A 16,810-nucleotide genomic window follows, 5' to 3' on the forward strand; every position below is an offset into this window, starting at 1 on the left:
ATATGTGTCAGGAAATGGAAACTGTAGAACATGTTTTGATTAAATGTACTAAATATGAAGAGAATTAGACACCTCTGGAAGCATAGAATTCACTATATGCAATATTTTAAGTATTGGACCAGAAACTGGTAGAACAATAATGGCGATAATGAGGTTCCTGAGAAACACTGGTTTGAAATATAGAATATAGAAAATCTGCCTCGTATTCCATCCTTGTCACACTCCAGCACAGTAGGTGGCGGTATGCACCTTTTTAGTTGGTTTGCAACCCGCCAGTAAATCCACAAAAGAAGAAAAACTACAAGTCAAGACTTTTTTGAACTACATTACCCGTCAGCGCTGTGATGTAACTCCGTTACTGAACCAACATGGCAGCGGCTAGGGCACTCGCAAGTGTTGTCCGCTTGGGATCACATAACATCACTAGAAGTCACAGTTTAACATTTAACAGTATACAGAGACGAGGAATAGCAGCTTGCATTGACCGTAAGTCAAATAATTTCAATCCCGAGATAATATTAAAGTAAACAGTCCATTGAGGAAAATCAACGACAAGCGAATCCAATTTTGATTGAGCAAGTATAGATCTGACCCTAGTTCACTGAATCTCGATAATATGTAACATTCGGTTCAAATGGATAATTGTAGCTCTGCTGGTGTTAAAATGTGGAGTCAGTGATTGTGACGGCACAGTCACAGAAGAGAGAGTTCCATTGGTGACGTAGGTTTTTTTTTTTTTTTTTTTTTTGCCTGTACTACAATTGTGCTTGACTGATACATTTAACGCTGTCGTTTTAGTGTACATTTTGATTCATAAACTCAGTTGTGCAGATTTGTTTTGCCAGTATAATGCCTCATTGAACGTACGTAAACTCTCATACTGGGTTTGACTTCGACAAAGTATACAGGAAAATTTTACTAGTCTACAGTTTACATTTTCAGGACTATTTTATAAACTTGTGTAGCCGCAAAATTAAGCACGTTCGTAATTCTTGGATCGACATTGGCTAGTTTTTCATTAGCTCAGCCAATCATATTTGGGGGTGTGTACTGGACGTTGATGATTGGCGCAGGTTTCTTTTGATCCGCGCCCTTGATGTATCTCATAATCCAGTAATGATAATGTCAGGCATACCTAAACACAAACAACACTTTGCATCCACATGCATGGAAAACCAGGAATATCAGGGATTTTAAAATAAGGATTTCAAGGCCTGGATATAAATGAAAGAAATAGTTCATCCACAAATTCTCTCATCATTTACTCACCCTCATGCCATCCCAGATGTGTATGACTGACTTTCTTCTGCTGAACACAAATTAATATTTTTAGAAGAATATCTCAGCTCTGTAGGTCTATATAATGCAAGTGAATGGTCATCAGGCCTTTAAAGCTCCAAAAAGGAAAAAAAGCAGCAGAAAAATAATCCATAAGACTCCTGTGGTTTAATCCATGTCTTCTGAAGCTATCCAGTTGTTGTTTTGTTTTTGTAGTGAGAACAGACGAAAACGTAACTCCTTTTTCACTTATGATTTCAAGCTCGATTACACTTCCTGGTGCTTGATGCATGCACAGAGCGCTAGAAAGTGTAATCGAGCTTGAAATTATGATTGCCAATGAGACTGCTGTCAAGTTGTAAAGTGAAAAAAGACTTAAATATTGATCTGTTTCTCACCCAAACCTATCATATCACTTCTGAAGGCATGGATTTAACCACTGGAGTCTTATGGATTACTTTTATGCTGCCTTTATGTGCTTTATGGACATTCAAATGTCTGGTCACCATTCACTTGCACTGTTTGGACCTACAGAGCTGAGATATTCTTCAAAAAATCTTAATTTGTGTTCAGCAGAAGAAAGAAAGTCATACACATCTGGGATGACATGAGGGTGAGTAAATGATGAGAGAATTTTCATTTTTGGATGAACTATCCCTTTAAATCTTAAGTCATGGAAATGTCTATAGTAAATCAAACATTTTCTGGTTATGCTCTGCTTTAGAATATTTAATTGGCTAGAAATTGCTCTTCCCGAGTGCAATTTCTTTAAAATTATTTTAAAAAATCCTTATCCAGTAAACCGAACAACTGAAAAATGGAAATATCCTGGAAATTAATTGGTCAAAAAGTCTGGGAACCTTGATGGTAACTAACAATTGTGTATCTATCCACAGCCTCTATAGGACTTACAGATGAGCAGAAAGAATTTCAGAAGGTGGCATTTGACTTCGCTGCCAATGAGATGGCACCACATATGGCAGAGTGGGACCAAAAGGTAAATCAACTAGACAGAAAGCGACTATTGTTTATGTGTCATGTTGAAACTTTTACCACTTGGAACTTACTAATGATTAATACTAATCATAGAAACATTCATGATTAAATTAATATATCGGGTTCAATACAAGTTAAGCTCAATCGACAGCAATTTGTGGCATAATGATAATTACCACAAAAATTAATTTAGACTCCTTGTTTAAAAATAATAAAAAAAGCAAAAATCAAAGTTACGGTGAGACAGTGAATTGGGGCCAATTTTTGGAGGGTTTAAAAGGCAGAAATGTGAAGCTTATAATTCTATAAAAGCACTTACATTAATTCTTCTGTTAAAACTCATGTATTATTTGAGCTGAAAAGTTGTTTAAATCGTAATTTTTTCAGGCATTTTAGAGTTTTAGGGTTTTTTGACATTACATCATCATGGCAATGAAGTTGTAAATTTGGATTTAACTTTACACAGAAAGTTTTAGTAAGTGATGGTACACTTTAGTTTGTGGTTACACTTTTGAAACTGTGACTATTTTAACATTTATAGATTGGGCCCCACTCACTTCCATTGTAAGTGCCAGACTGTAAACCTGATTTTTGCTTCTTTTAAAGAAAAGGAGGGGCAAGTCAATTATTTTTTTATTTTTTTGCGGTAATCAATATTATGCCACAGATGCTGTTGATTGAGCTTAACTTGTATTGAACCCAGAATACTCCTTTAATATTTGTACTCATAGGAAATCTTCCCTGTGGAAGCCATGAGGAAAGCTGCCCAGCTGGGGTTTGGGGGGATTTATGTGAACCCTGAAGTTGGCGGCTCTGGACTCTCTCGTCTGGACACCTCTATCATCTTTGAAGCATTATCCACAGGCTGTGTCAGCACAACCGCTTACATTAGCATTCACAAGTGAGTCTACACTGCCATCTGGAGCCTATTCATCCCACTATCCTTCTTTCACCTTTGTTGTAATGTTATAAGAACATCATAAATCCCACTATTGTAATTATATTTTATCTGCTTAATGACATTGCACTTATTGAAATGCCGCGTTTGAACATGTCGGTGAATATTGTTCACTAATTGTTATTGTTCAACAATAAGTTGCTTTTTTTGTGGTAGTTTGTTTCATTGTGTGTTTGTTGGTTACCACAGCATGTGCGCCTGGATGATAGACACATTTGGTAACAATGAGCAAAGGGAGAAATACTGTCCAGATCTCTGCTCTATGCAAAAGTTTGCCTCCTACTGTCTCACAGAACCTGGTAAGTAAGTTTTTCTGTATTCCTTTTATGGAATACATTCAGCTGACATGTGAACTGAAGTGTTTATGTTGTTAAAGCAACAGACATTTTTCCATTTAGAAAGGTAATTTTGTTTTAGAATCCAAAGTTGTTTAAAAAGCCACATGATTTAGGGGTTGTTACCACTGAACACGTTTTTGTGCCCATCTGCGCTGTTTTTCGATTGACCCTTTGCTAAGCTCCACCCCCCTTGGTTGATGCCACTCGCTCTGACAAGCTTTGCAGAACTTCCCATAGGAATGATTAGGAGATTGTTGTGAACTGTGCAGTTTTGGGCAAAATATTCTCATAAACAGAACTGATAATATTTTTACATGGGCTGGAATAAAGAGTGACATTTTAAAGCATATTTATTAGAAAAGCGTCATTTGATGGCAATTACACACCTGATAACTAGAGATCAGTGTTAGGTGTAATCCAGTTACAAAGTAATCAGTTATTGTAATCTATTAACTTTTAGCCAAAAAAGTAGTGTAATAAATTACAGTAAAATTATAGGCCGAAACCAATAACAATACCAATATTTTGCCGCTTTCATTACTTTGAATTGTGGCGGCATTTTTGTCCATTTAGGTGGCATTTTTGCCCCAAGCCCCCACATTTCTGACCTTGCTGCATGTTTCCTCTCTGGGCACCTTGTGTCACTGTTACAAGTGACCAGCCACAAAGATTTTTTAATTTTTCCTTTTTTTTTTTTTAATAATTTCTACCTACACACATTGCTCCCATAGACTCTCATTGTAAACAAGCAAATGCTTGTCAGAGAAATGGCGGACGGCAAAAGTTGCTAAAATACGATTGGTCAGAAATACTTAAGGAAGTGTAAACATGCGCTAGGCGGATGTCTCTGACCATTGCTCCACATTTTACAGGTTTTTTTATAGCGTCTTGTGCAGGCTTCCACGATTTTTAGATGCTGTTTTAGGTTAAATAAAATGTCACCTGTTATATTCATTGTGCTTTTTCGTAATATGCATCTAGCTTTTTGCATAAGAACGTATTTGGTCTGAATGGGCCATTAGAATACTGTTGTTTACTTGTGTTCATAGCATTATTGAATTGTGGTGAAAGGTTCTGGAATGAAATGACATGGGTGTTGTAATAGTTGCAAACATATATTGTGCTTTCTTCACTCCAGGTAGTGGGAGTGATGCTGCATCACTTTTAACCAGCGCAAAACTCCAAGGAGATCATTATGTCCTCAATGGCTCAAAGGTACTGGATTTGTGATGGGTTTACAGTACCAATAAAGGTCTTCCTGCAGCTTTTCAACAGTTTCCAATGTTTCTCCTCAGGCGTTCATCAGTGGAGCTGGAGACACAGATGTTTATGTGGTCATGTGCAGGACCGGTGGGAAGGGACCTAAGGGGATTTCGTGCTTGGTGGTTGAAAAAGAAACCCCTGGACTCAGCTTCGGCAAAAAAGAGAAGAAGGTAGCCTAATTAATGTACATGGGCCTTGGTATTTTGTTTGGTCTAAACTTATAGGTGCTTTCAAAAGTCATTGTTGAAGCTGATCAGAAATGTTAAAGAATGTCCAGCAGGTGGCAGAGTTGAGTCTGTGGATTAAAACATAAGCGGTGTACTAACATTCAAACTTCAATTCTGCAGGTAGGTTGGAACTCACAGCCAACCAGAGCAGTGATGTTTGAGGACTGTGCTGTCCCAGTGGCCAATCGGCTTGGAGCAGAGGGGGAGGGCTTCAACATTGCCATGAAGGGCCTCAATGGAGGCAGAATTAATATTGGTGAGTTGTTTGATAGATTTTAATAAGTGATATGTTTTACAATACCATCCTTAAAGAGAACAACATGTGTAAGTAAATGATGATGTGAATAATCCCTTTAATTGTTTGATCATCCCAAACCATTCAACCCTTTCCAGTAGTAATTTTGAAAACGGCCACACTGAAAAATCAAAACACTTTGATTTGAAACCATTTAGATAATTTTTGCATCACATTTTTAGTATTCACTTGCATGGGAATGTAAAAAGCTTTTAATATAGATTAATGCAAGTATTTTTGTACCCACAGCATCCTGCTCCCTTGGAGCTGCTCACGCATCTGTGGTGCTGGCTCGAGATCATTTGTGTGTGCGGAAACAGTTTGGAGAAACACTATCAAAAAACCAGGTAAAGAAAAAGTCGTGCTGAATTGTCAAGCACCAGTTCTATCCTTGGTATTTGGCTGTGTTGATTGAGTAACATGTAAGATAATTGTTTAAACCCAAAAAATTTAAGTATTATGGATATAACCAACAGTTTGTTCTCACTGTATTCAGTATCTGCAGTTTAAGCTGGCTGAGATGGCCACTAAGCTGGTAGCTTCCCGGTTGCTGGTGCGCCAGGCAGCGCTGGCTCTGCAGGAGAGTCGACCGGATGCTGTTGCACTATGCTCAATGGCCAAACTCTTTGTAACAGATGAAAGTTTTTCAGTGAGTATACACAGTGCTCAGTTCTTATGGGGACATCATGTACGGTTAGACCTGAATGTTATTGTAATTTAGACCAAAGCATAATTGCAAAAACAGATTTGCTTAAATAAGTTTTGTGACTTTTTGTGAAAAATTTTTTTTTTATGAAAGGTCATCTGAATAACACCTTTTTATATTCACCCTTCAGATATGTAACCAGGCCTTACAGATGCATGGAGGTTATGGTTATCTAAAGGACTATGCAGTACAACAGTATGTCAGAGACATAAGAGTACATCAGATATTGGAGGGTAATGGCTTTATTATATATAAAAGTGCACTAAATGCTATACTGAAATGTTTTTATACACATAATATATACTGTATAGTATATTATAATCATATATTTTATTGATTTTAATATTTATGTTTAATTAAAAATATATACTGATATGATTATTTGAATATTTGTATTAAAATGTATATACATAATGATATGTATATCACACATGATAATGATAATCACATATTAGTTGTGTATATACTGTGTGTGTATATACACCAATCAGCCACAACATTAAAACCACCTGCCTAATATTGTGTAGGTCCCCATCGTGCCACCAAAACAGCGCCAAAATAGCATTCTGAGATGATATTCTTCTCACCACAATTGTACAGAGCGGTTATCTGAGTTACCGTAGACTTTATTAGTTCGAACCAGTCTGGCTATCCTTGCTGACCTCTCTCATCATCAAGGCATTTCCATCTGCAGAACTGCCACTCACTAGATGTTTTTTGTTTTTGGCACCATTCAGAGTAAATTCTAGAGACTGTTGTGTGTGAAAATCCCAGGAGATCAGCAGTTACAGAACTACTCAAACCAGCCCATCTGGCACCAACAGACATCCATGTGATTATCTAATCAGCCAATCATGTGGCAGCAGTGCATAAAATCATGCAGATACGGGTTAGGCGCTAATGTTCACCAACCATCAGAATGAAGAAAAAATGTCATCTCAGTGATTTGGACCGTGGCATAATTGTTGGTGCCAAATGGGCTGGTTTGAGTATTTCTGTAACTGCTGATCTCCTGGGATTGTTTTGGCTGATCGGTGTATATATATATATAAAATGCAGTTCAAAAGTTTGGGTTCACTTGACTAAAATGTTTCTCATGATCTTAAAAACATTTGATCTGTATGCTTAAATGTTTGAAATTAGTTTTGTAGATAAAAATATAATTGTGCCAACATATTTCATTACAAACTACATTTTTATTTTATTTTTTTAAATGGATGATTTGGACTGAATAATAAAGAAAAGTAGCCAATAAGTGCCCAGCATATAGATGGAAACTCCTTCAAAACTGTTTAAAAAGCATCCCAGGGTGATACCTCAAGAAGTTGGTTGAGAAAATGTCAAGAGTACATGTCTGCACATTCTAGGCAAAGGGTGACTACTTTGAAGATGCTAAAATATAACAGTTTTGATTTTTAAATTTTTTTTTTGGTCACAACATAATTCCCATAGTTCCATTTATGTCATTCCATAGTTTGATGACTTTACTATTATTCTAAAATGTGAAATATATATATAAAAATAAAGAATGAGTAAGTGACCCTAAACATTTTACCAGTAGTGTATATATATATATATATATGATAATCATACAGTAGTAGTGTATATATTCTGTGTGTGTGTGTGTATATATATATATATATACATACACACACACACACACACACACACAAGCAATATCACACGAGCAAGAGTGTGATATGGCCCTACATCAGCACTTCTGTGATTACCTATGGCCGAATCACAGCAGTGCTGATGTAGGGCCATATCGCACTCTTGCTCGTGTGATATTGCTTATATACAACAGTTTAATGAGCAAGTCAATTTAAAAAAATTAGGAAAAACTGTGTACGGTCATAAAAATGCATTTGTGCATGGAACTACTTTCTTACGCGACGGATCAGAATCTGCAGTTGCTGGTTCAAACCAAATGATGCGTCCAAGCCTCCGTTAGTAATTCAAAAATGTCACTTCAGAAATAGTATCACGGCTTGTGCTGTTTCTACCAAGTTATTGGATAAACAAGGATGGATGGATGGATGTGTGTGTTTGTGTGTGAGAGAGAGAGATGGAGGGAGAGAGAGAGAGAGATGGAGTGTGTGCGATCAACTGTTGCCACTCCCAAGCAGAGATGCTGTCAGCTTTCTCAGTGGAAAAATAGCCATCAAGGGGGGGGGATATTTCTCCCTATTTCAGTGTGCAAGAGTCATTCACTATAGAAACTGCAATCTTCTCTACCATTTTAAACAGCACGTCCTCTCCAATGTGGAAAGTCTGGTAAGAAGTTAGCGCCTTGAGTTTGTGTAATTAATCAGTCTGTTGTGTCTCTCAGCTGTGATGAGCCTTAATGCTGAAGTTATTCGTTTAAAGCCGTTTAAAGCTATTTCCTAGCTTTAGTAGTGTAGTAGTAATACGAGCATTCACGTAGTGCTGTTGTATGTAAACACTGACTGACGCGGATTCACTTCACATCACCTAACTGGCTCATATTACACACAAACATTATCTTTTGCCACCACCTGCTGGCTAACATATGTAAAATTACATGTAAAGAGACACATATACAATAGCTCTTAACACATCTGCACTGCTCTTACACTTTAGTTAAGAACGGCACGAACACAAGCGGAGTGATACACACAGTGAAGCGTCAGAGTGCTGATGGTGTGAGACCATCAGTACTCATGGAACGTCTCTCGTCCAATCAGATTCGAGGACCGGAACTAACTGGTGTGTGTGTGTGTGTGTATGTATGTATGTATGTATGTATACACACACACACACACACACACACACACACACACAACTGGTCAAAAGTTTTGAAACACTTATTCTTTATTAAAAAAACATTTGTGAATAATAGTAAAGTCATCAAAACTATGGAATAACATAAATGTAACTATGGGAATTATGTTGTGACTAAACAAAATCCAAAATAAACCAAAACTGTTATATTTTAGCATCTTCAAAGTAGTCACCCTTTGCCTAGAATTTGCAGACATGTACTCTTTACATTTTCTCAACCAACTTCTTGAGGTTTCACCCTGGGATGCTTTTTAAACAGTATTGAAGGAGTTCCCATCTATATGCTGGGCACTTATTGGCTGCTTTTCTTTATTATTTGGTCCAAGTCATCAATTTCAAAAAGTTTTTTTTAAAATAAAATTGTAGTTTTATAATGAAATAAATTAATATGGTGGTACAATTATATTTTTGTCTACAAAACTAATTTCAAACATTTAAGCATACGCCTTCAGATCAAAAGATTTTTAAGATCATGGGAAACATTTGTTTCAAACAAGTGTTTCAAAACTTTTGACCGGTAGTGTGTATATATACATACATACATGTATATACATATATATATACACAGTTGTGCTCAAAAGTTTGCATACCCTGACAGAAATTGTAAAATTTTGGCATTGATTTTGAAAATATGACTGATCATTGAAACAACCACACCATCTTTTTCCAGAGCAGCCTGTATTTCTCCTGAGGTTACCTGTGGGTTTTTCTTTGTATCCCGAACAATTCTTCTGGCAGTTGTGGCTGAAATCTTTCTTGGTCTACCTGACCTTCGCTTGGTATCAAGAGATACTCAAATTTTCCACTTCTTAATAAGTGATTGAACAGTACTGACTGGCATTTTCAAGGCTTTGGATATCTTTTTATATCCTTTTCCATCTTTATAAAGTTCCATTACCTTCTTTTGACAGTTCATTTCTGCTCCCCATGGCTCAGTATCTAGCCTGCTCAGTGCATCCATGTGAGAGCTAACAAACTCATTGACTATTTATACACAGACACTAATTGCAATTTTAAAAGCCACAGGTGTGGGAAATTAACCTTTAATTGCCATTTAAACCTGTGTGTGTCTCCTTGTGTGTCTGTAACAAGGCCAAACATTCAAGGGTATGTAAACTTTTGATCAGGGCCATTTGGGTGATTTCTGTTATCATTATGATTTAAAAAGGAGCCAAACAACTATGTGATAATAAATGGCTTCATATGATCACTATCCTTAAATAAAAGACAGTTTTTCTGCATGATCAGTCATATTTTCAAAATCAATGCCAAAATTTCACAATTTCTGCCAGGGTATGCAAACTTTTGAGCACAACTGTGTGTGTGTGTGTGTGTGTGTGTGTGTGTGTGTGTGTATATATATATATATATACCAATTGTGCAAGATTGTAAAAAAAATGTAGTTAATTTGATGTACTTGTTCTCTTTAGGTACAAATGAAGTGATGAGGATGATCATTGCAAGGAGTTTGCTTACTGAATCATGAGAATCATATGCTGCTGTTTCTTCATGGAGTAAAATAGACTGTTACTCTGGTTCTGGGTTCTATCACATCTGAGACAAACAAGTTGTTTATGCCATCATTTTCTAATATGTACATCACAGTACTGTTAAATGTATTCCACCTATGTGTTACTAAATGCTTGGAGATTATTGATCTTATAACACTCCAATATCAGGAAGCTAACCTGCTGATTTATATAATGAATTGTTAATGTCACAGTATTTTCTGTAGCTGTTAGACTTTTCTGAATGTTCAGCAAAAGCCAAGTTTATGCCTTAAACTCTTGGATTAGTAGATCCAGATTAAAGTGTTTATTGTAAAAACACACTGTTATCTTGAGCAGAGAATCAGCAGATATTTGAATACAAGGAATTGTATTTGTTTAGTGTAAAAGATTTAGGCTGGATACAAGAAGTTATGCTATTAAAACATAAGCATAGTTCTGCAAATGTTACTGGAAAATTAGTCAAGTTGAAACCTTACACTGATTAAATCTAAAAATGCTCCAGATTTGTAGATTTGACCATTTTTGTTTAATTTTCAGCATTAAGAAATACGATTTATTTTGCAATGCTACTTTACTTCCTGAGAAACTTTTAGCACATACAACTTTGTTTGGGAGATCATTTTCAAAGCACAAATCAAGTCTCACAGTACTTCCATAAATTGTGTTCCAATAGAGGTGAATATGTATGGTTCTGATCCTCATGTTGTTTTTAAAATGACTGCTGTGATTTTTGTTAAACTGTCTTTTGCACCATGTGAAATGGAGAACAGTTTAGATTGAAATGTCCTTTTTGTGTTTTGAGTGTCACCTGCAAAGCTCTTATCTGTTTTGTATGTCTCATCCACATGAGTTGATAATGCTCTTATATTGGATAGGAATTCAAAAGCTGTCTGCTCCAATGCATTAGTCTATTCAACAGCAGGAGAACCTGCACACCAACTGTTAAAGAGCAAGAATTAATAAAACATTTATCATGCCTGATTGAAATAGAAATCTAAATAGGATTTTTCTGGCTTTGAAGTCCATTAGCTTTGAATAACTGTACTGTATTTTTATTAACCTTAAAGGGATAGTTCACCCAAAAATGAGATTAGAAGACATACATTAGACCACTGGAGTCTTATGGATTACTTTTATGCTGCCTTTATGTGATTTTTGGACCTTCAAAGTTCTGGTCACCATTCACTTGCATTGTATGGACCTATTGAGCTGAGATATTCTTCTAAAAATATTTGTTTGTGTTCAGCCGAAGACAGAAAGTCATACACATCTGGGATGGCATGAAGGTGAGTAAATTATGAGAGAATTTACATTTTTGGGTGAACTATCCCTTTAATCGGTATAAGCATTTAAAATGTACAGTCTTCTCTCTTTTGGAAAAATGGACCAAAAATATTGATAACTCATCGTGCACTATACATATTTTTGTCCAATCAAATGCATTTTAGAAGGAGAATGTCCCTTTGCAACAGACTTGCAAGTAGAAAAAACAGTTTATGGCTGTGACATAACTAAATTATTGTCTTTTTTTTTTTGTTTTTTTAAGGGAAGAGCCCTTCGATATATCCCAAGCAAACTTCCTGTTTCAAAAACAAATACGTCAACACAGGAAAGAAAACTACTTGTCAAGCCATTTCATAGGGTCTTTAATTCATCGGTAAAAGTAGTGTTGAATAAAATATAGAATAACAAATAAAAGTTTAACTAAAAACAATGTATTTTTACTTTCTGCTTAACAAAAAGTAAGCTAGTGCAAACAAGCCACAGATGTATAAGAGTTGCTGATAGGAAATTTTATGAAACAAGGCAGGGCGATAAATCTAAACAAGTGGACTGAAGTGGGAGACCTTCAAGTCCATCTGTTCCTCAGTAACCGACTGGCCAGTAGGTTGATTTCCTTCAGTCTGCTGATGAGGTATTGAATTGTTGTTCACCTGACTTTTGAAGAAAACCAGACTATTAATGAAAAAACCATGCTAAAAATATCACATCGTTTTTACAGAGGTTTAAATACACACCTAAGCTCACTGGAATATGTTTTCTTCAGTTGCTTCTTCCTGTTGCAGATCACATAAGCGACTGCTGCTCCAATTAGCAGAAGAACAAGAAAGATTCCCATCACTAAAGCACCGATAACAGCCGCGGTTTCCCCATCTAACAATAGATCAGTGGCAGTATAACACCATATCACATGATCTGGACTGCAATAACTGGTCTCGGAGCATTGTGTGATGTGAAGTACTCACGTGCCACTCTGAGAATTATGCTGCATGCTGACTGGCCAAGCTCATTAGAGGATCTACAGGTGTAGGTTCCAGTGAAGGCATCAGACAGGTTGTGTAACATCAGAGAACCAGTGCGCTGATCTGAAGCACAAATATTAACACGTGATTAATTGTCAAACGATATGGATTTTTCAATAGCTGATGCCAATACTGATATCAACAGAGTGGCCGATGACACATACAATGCTGATATTTACATAATACAATTCAATGACAGCAAATGAGTTAAAATAACAATACACCATAATAGTTTAATAGTACATCCCTTATGAGTCATTACAGAAACACGAACAAAGAAATTCATGTGTCACTATGCACTACTTTTAGGTGCTAACATACAGTAAATGTGGAAGTGCTAGGATAGACTCAAATCTGTATGTTTTCAAAGCAGTCGCTTGTTACGTACCTTCTATGCAACTGTCTGGCAGTAATGGGGCTGCATTCTGCTCTCTGTGCCATGAATAAATAGGTGTGGGGAGACCCTGAGAGGACTGGCAACTCAGAGTGACATCATTCCCCATATAGGTGTTTCCCTGTAGTTGACAGACTGGCTTGGATGGGGGCACTGAAGATTTAAAGAACAGTCTATGTTCATATGGTATTATTGATAATTATGTTGGCTTGAAAAATGTTATTCTACAAACTTTGTTTAGTAGGGCTGTCAACACGGCTGAGAAACTAAATTGGAATTTTTCACTGATATATTACCAGAATAATATACAAATTTTAAAGACATTATTTCAGGTAGGGGGGAAAATCTACAAGACATCTGATTTGTAAATCGACGTTGTCTCATATGTTAACAAGAGGGCGCAACAAATCAATATAAACCAAACCAATCATGACTGTGTTATAGTGATTGTTTATGGCAAACAATATATCTGGCTGTTAACAAATGTGTGTAAAATGATACTCAAAAGATTTAGCAAGTTCATATTTTCAAATATTAAATAATAAAAAGTAAAACGATAAAATAAACGCTTCACTAGACGGTTCTATGTTAAAGGTGCTGTAAGCGATTTTAGCCGTTCGAATTTTCACAAGCTGAACTGTTGGATTAGCCACACCCCCTCTTTCCAAAACCACGCACTCCAAAGATACCAAGTTATCTTTTCTGAGACAGACACAAGCAGAAACAACCGCAGCAAAATTGTGCTCTCACCTGAAAATTGTTATGAACAACATGGCATAAAAATGGCTTTACGACTCAATAATTCGCTGCAACTACAATATTATGAGAATGCACAAAATTATTGAAGGGCAGAAAGCATCAGAGGTCACATTTTTGTTTGCTGTTTACTGAGTCTAGTGCTGTCACAGAGACAGGTGAGATATCTCACAACACTTATTTCATTCATATCTTTCAGGGAGTAGGAAAATATTTTGCATACCTTTCCATGAAAAAATTGCCCACAGCACCTTTAATTAAGTGTTGCACAGTAGCCTATACTGGTGCCAGAGTAAGCCTTCTACCTTGGACTCAAGCTTCATAATACTGGCAGTACCAAAGTGTATTTCATTTATTACAGTTGTATGTACGTACCTAATGCTTATGAGGCAAGAACGCTGATAATAGAGGCATGCTCAAGACACAACCGCTGAAAACCTCCACCTCTGGGGGCCATTAACTCCACTAGACGGACCGTTGCATCGTGTCTCGCTGTTTTTTCAGCATCTCGTGCAGTAACTATGCATTTTTAAGATGCTGTGTCCATTTAAAAGGAAATGCAACCTTTAAAACGTGTCTTGAGACACCTGCATTCTATTTTATTTGTTGCACTGCGCCTGTTTTATCCCAAGAATGTAAGTCATCTTCAGTGCTTGGCACACATCCATGTTACTTTTAGCATTTTTATCTTAAATTCTGTGAATATTCTAATTCTAATTTGACAGCCTTATTGTTTAGGTTTTTTTCAAAATCCCTAAATGAAGACCACATTTTCTCACTGTAACTCCTCCTAGGGCTTTCAAGCTATATCCACCAATCTTGACTGAGACCTTCAGACATTTCTGGATTAGTGTGCTATGTCTTTTCTAACTGACAGACATACAGTTTTTGCACAGCAGATTATCAAAAATCTGAAAAATCCCATAGACATACATTGAAGGAATGTTCAAATGTTTACTCACCCACAAACACACATTCAAATCATCAAAGTTTGTCTTGACAAATTTTACCAATGTAGTTGGTTATTGTTGTAGTTCAGGCATATGGGCCAGCTTACCAAGCACAGTGAGGTTGATTAGACCCTGTCCACTGCCGGACCAGTCACTCGGGTTGGTGACCTCACATATATACAGGCCAGCATCTGAGGACTGAGCATTGATGATTTTGACAGAGGCAACACCCTTCACTGGAGGGTTCTGCACTAGAGTCATCCTTCCCTCCCAGGAGTTCACCCAGTACAGCCTTCCATTGTAGTATAACACCTGCTTGGGATAAGACTCATTGAGACTCATGGTTGTTTTATTGTACACTGACTTGTATAATTTTCCATGAATTCTCACCCTCTTTGCTTGGACAGCAGGCATTCCAGGAGCAGAGTAGCGCCACTCCAGAGTAAAACCCTCTGTGGCGTGTGTATCATACGTGCAGGAAAGCTCGGCTAAAGACCCAGACCGAACAAACACAGAAGGCTTTACCATAACCGCTTGCCATGACCTCACTATGTCTGATCAAAGACAAAGGGAACATTTGAAGGTACATTCAATGCCTTGTAAAGCTTTGGTAAGAAACTCAGTAACATCATAATCCCAATAAACTCCATAATATTTGCAGTTAGTTATAAAAGAAACAGCGATACATCAGAAACTAATTTGGAATATATTTATACATGAATGATAGAAATGATATACTCACCAAAGTACTGGATCAAAATCCACAATGTCAGCACTGTCTGACCAAACGCCATTATACACTGAATATTTTGTTTTCCTTGCACTTGTGCAGAGATAAGTAGCAGCTCATGACAGGATGGCTCTGACTAACAGTTGGCACAACAAAGTTCAGATTGTGCTTTCTAGAAGGGTAGGCAGGTGTGGCTAAACACGGCAACTTTAACCATAAATATTATTTGATTTCTTATCATTTTTGCCTTTTTCTCATGAAAATTATTAGAAAGATTCTAATTTACTGGCCATTTTTTGGCCTTTACTTACTCTAGTTTTAGTTGTGTTAAATAGAAAAAGAGAAGTGTTTGTGTTTCCTCCTAATCCTACACAGGTCGTAACATAAATTGGGGACTCGTCCAGGATCTCAACCAGAGACCTCTTGCAACTGAAACAAAAACCATGCACTGAGAGATAAAGTTAAAAGTAAATTATATGGCTACCAAAAGAAAGTGAATGGCTCTCATATTTTAGATACTGAATGTTAATCCAGTTTGTTTACTGGCACGGCCAATTAACTGGTACATAAAATGAATGTGCTAACTGAACTCTTTAATCAACCATGATATAAAAAGTAGTACAATACTGGTTTAATAATCAGAACATTATGGCAAGTGATCAAAACAAATACCACCATTTTATAAATTTTCTTGAACCTCACTGAGGCATTTTTCATCCTAAGCCTTTTTTTTTTACCTCTCTGTTTCCATCATGTGGACAGTTACAGCACAATGCTTTAAAATATGTATAATGCCAATTGCAAATAAAAAGAAAAGTGAGTGGAAAAGGCTTAATTACAGAGCAGACAATATCTTCAACCAACTATTCACCACACATGCGCAGAAAATTCAGCTTTAACACAAATATCAAACTATCAAACGCAATAGAAAACACTGCCTCTAACATTCAAGTCATTAAACCACAAGGCTAGTTGTTCGTACATTATCATGAACACACAAATGAATAAATGTACACTGCCATGGAACTTACATTATCAAATCTTTTAAGTTTATGGGGGATTTAGTGATTTCTGGTCCATTACATGAGCATTGCAGTATCTGGCATTTATATCATAAGATATTTTAAGACAGCATTTTCATGGGTCTTCGTTGTATCTATTTTAAAGTTGTTTTCCCCCCTCCTCTAAAAATGTCACATTTCCAATAAAAGACTGCAGAAATCTGTCAAATGTGTGACAGAAAAACATGCCACAAGAGAGAAAACTCCTGAGAGAAACAAAGGCACAAGAGGCACAAGAA

The 16,810-nt window shown here is 36.6% G+C and overlaps 2 protein-coding genes across 3 annotated transcripts; one reads left to right on the top strand and one right to left on the bottom strand.

Annotated features, from left to right (window-relative positions):
- Positions 1-335: 335 nt before the first annotated feature.
- acad8 (acyl-CoA dehydrogenase family, member 8) lies at positions 336-11,358 on the top strand. 2 transcript variants are annotated; one of them, XM_051664820.1, is made up of 11 exons: positions 336-486; positions 2,175-2,275; positions 3,006-3,175; positions 3,422-3,531; positions 4,709-4,785; positions 4,866-5,003; positions 5,181-5,316; positions 5,605-5,702; positions 5,852-6,004; positions 6,192-6,294; positions 10,297-11,358. In XM_051664820.1, the coding sequence occupies exons 1-11, from the start codon at positions 369-371 to the stop codon at positions 10,350-10,352; spliced, it is 1,260 nt and encodes a 419-aa protein (XP_051520780.1). In that variant the 5' UTR covers positions 336-368; the 3' UTR covers positions 10,353-11,358. The 2 variants fall into 2 exon arrangements, with proteins under 2 accessions (XP_051520780.1, XP_051520781.1); XM_051664821.1 differs by lacking the exon at positions 336-486 and adding an exon at positions 585-721.
- Positions 11,359-11,508: 150 nt separating this feature from the next.
- On the bottom strand, positions 11,509-15,925 carry LOC127421744 (V-set and immunoglobulin domain-containing protein 2-like). The gene is made up of 6 exons (XM_051664827.1): positions 15,171-15,925; positions 14,888-15,092; positions 13,069-13,227; positions 12,624-12,743; positions 12,396-12,531; positions 11,509-12,315 (listed from the first exon to the last, which is right to left on the bottom strand). Exons 1-6 carry the CDS (start codon positions 15,306-15,308, stop codon positions 12,198-12,200), a joined length of 876 nt encoding a protein of 291 aa, XP_051520787.1. The 5' UTR covers positions 15,309-15,925; the 3' UTR covers positions 11,509-12,197.
- Between the last annotated feature and the right edge of the window lie 885 nt (positions 15,926-16,810).

This window comes from Myxocyprinus asiaticus, chromosome 31, assembly GCF_019703515.2.
Source record: "Myxocyprinus asiaticus isolate MX2 ecotype Aquarium Trade chromosome 31, UBuf_Myxa_2, whole genome shotgun sequence".
NCBI lineage: Eukaryota > Metazoa > Chordata > Actinopteri > Cypriniformes > Catostomidae > Myxocyprinus > Myxocyprinus asiaticus.

Coding starts and splice junctions, on each gene's coding strand:
- acad8 (XM_051664820.1), top strand. CDS start 369: ATGGCAGCGGCTAGGGCACTCGCAAGTGTTGTCCGCTTGGGATCACAT. Junction 5,703..5,851: donor AAACACTATCAAAAAACCAG/GTAAAGAAAAAG, acceptor CACTGTATTCAG/TATCTGCAGTTTAAGCTGGC. Junction 6,295..10,296: donor AGTACATCAGATATTGGAGG/GTAATGGCTTTA, acceptor TGTTCTCTTTAG/GTACAAATGAAGTGATGAGG.
- LOC127421744 (XM_051664827.1), bottom strand. CDS start 15,308: ATGGTAAAGCCTTCTGTGTTTGTTCGGTCTGGGTCTTTAGCCGAGCTT. Junction 13,228..14,887: donor AATCAACCTCACTGTGCTTG/GTAAGCTGGCCC, acceptor TTAAATCTTCAG/TGCCCCCATCCAAGCCAGTC. Junction 12,532..12,623: donor CATAATTCTCAGAGTGGCAC/GTGAGTACTTCA, acceptor ATCTATTGTTAG/ATGGGGAAACCGCGGCTGTT.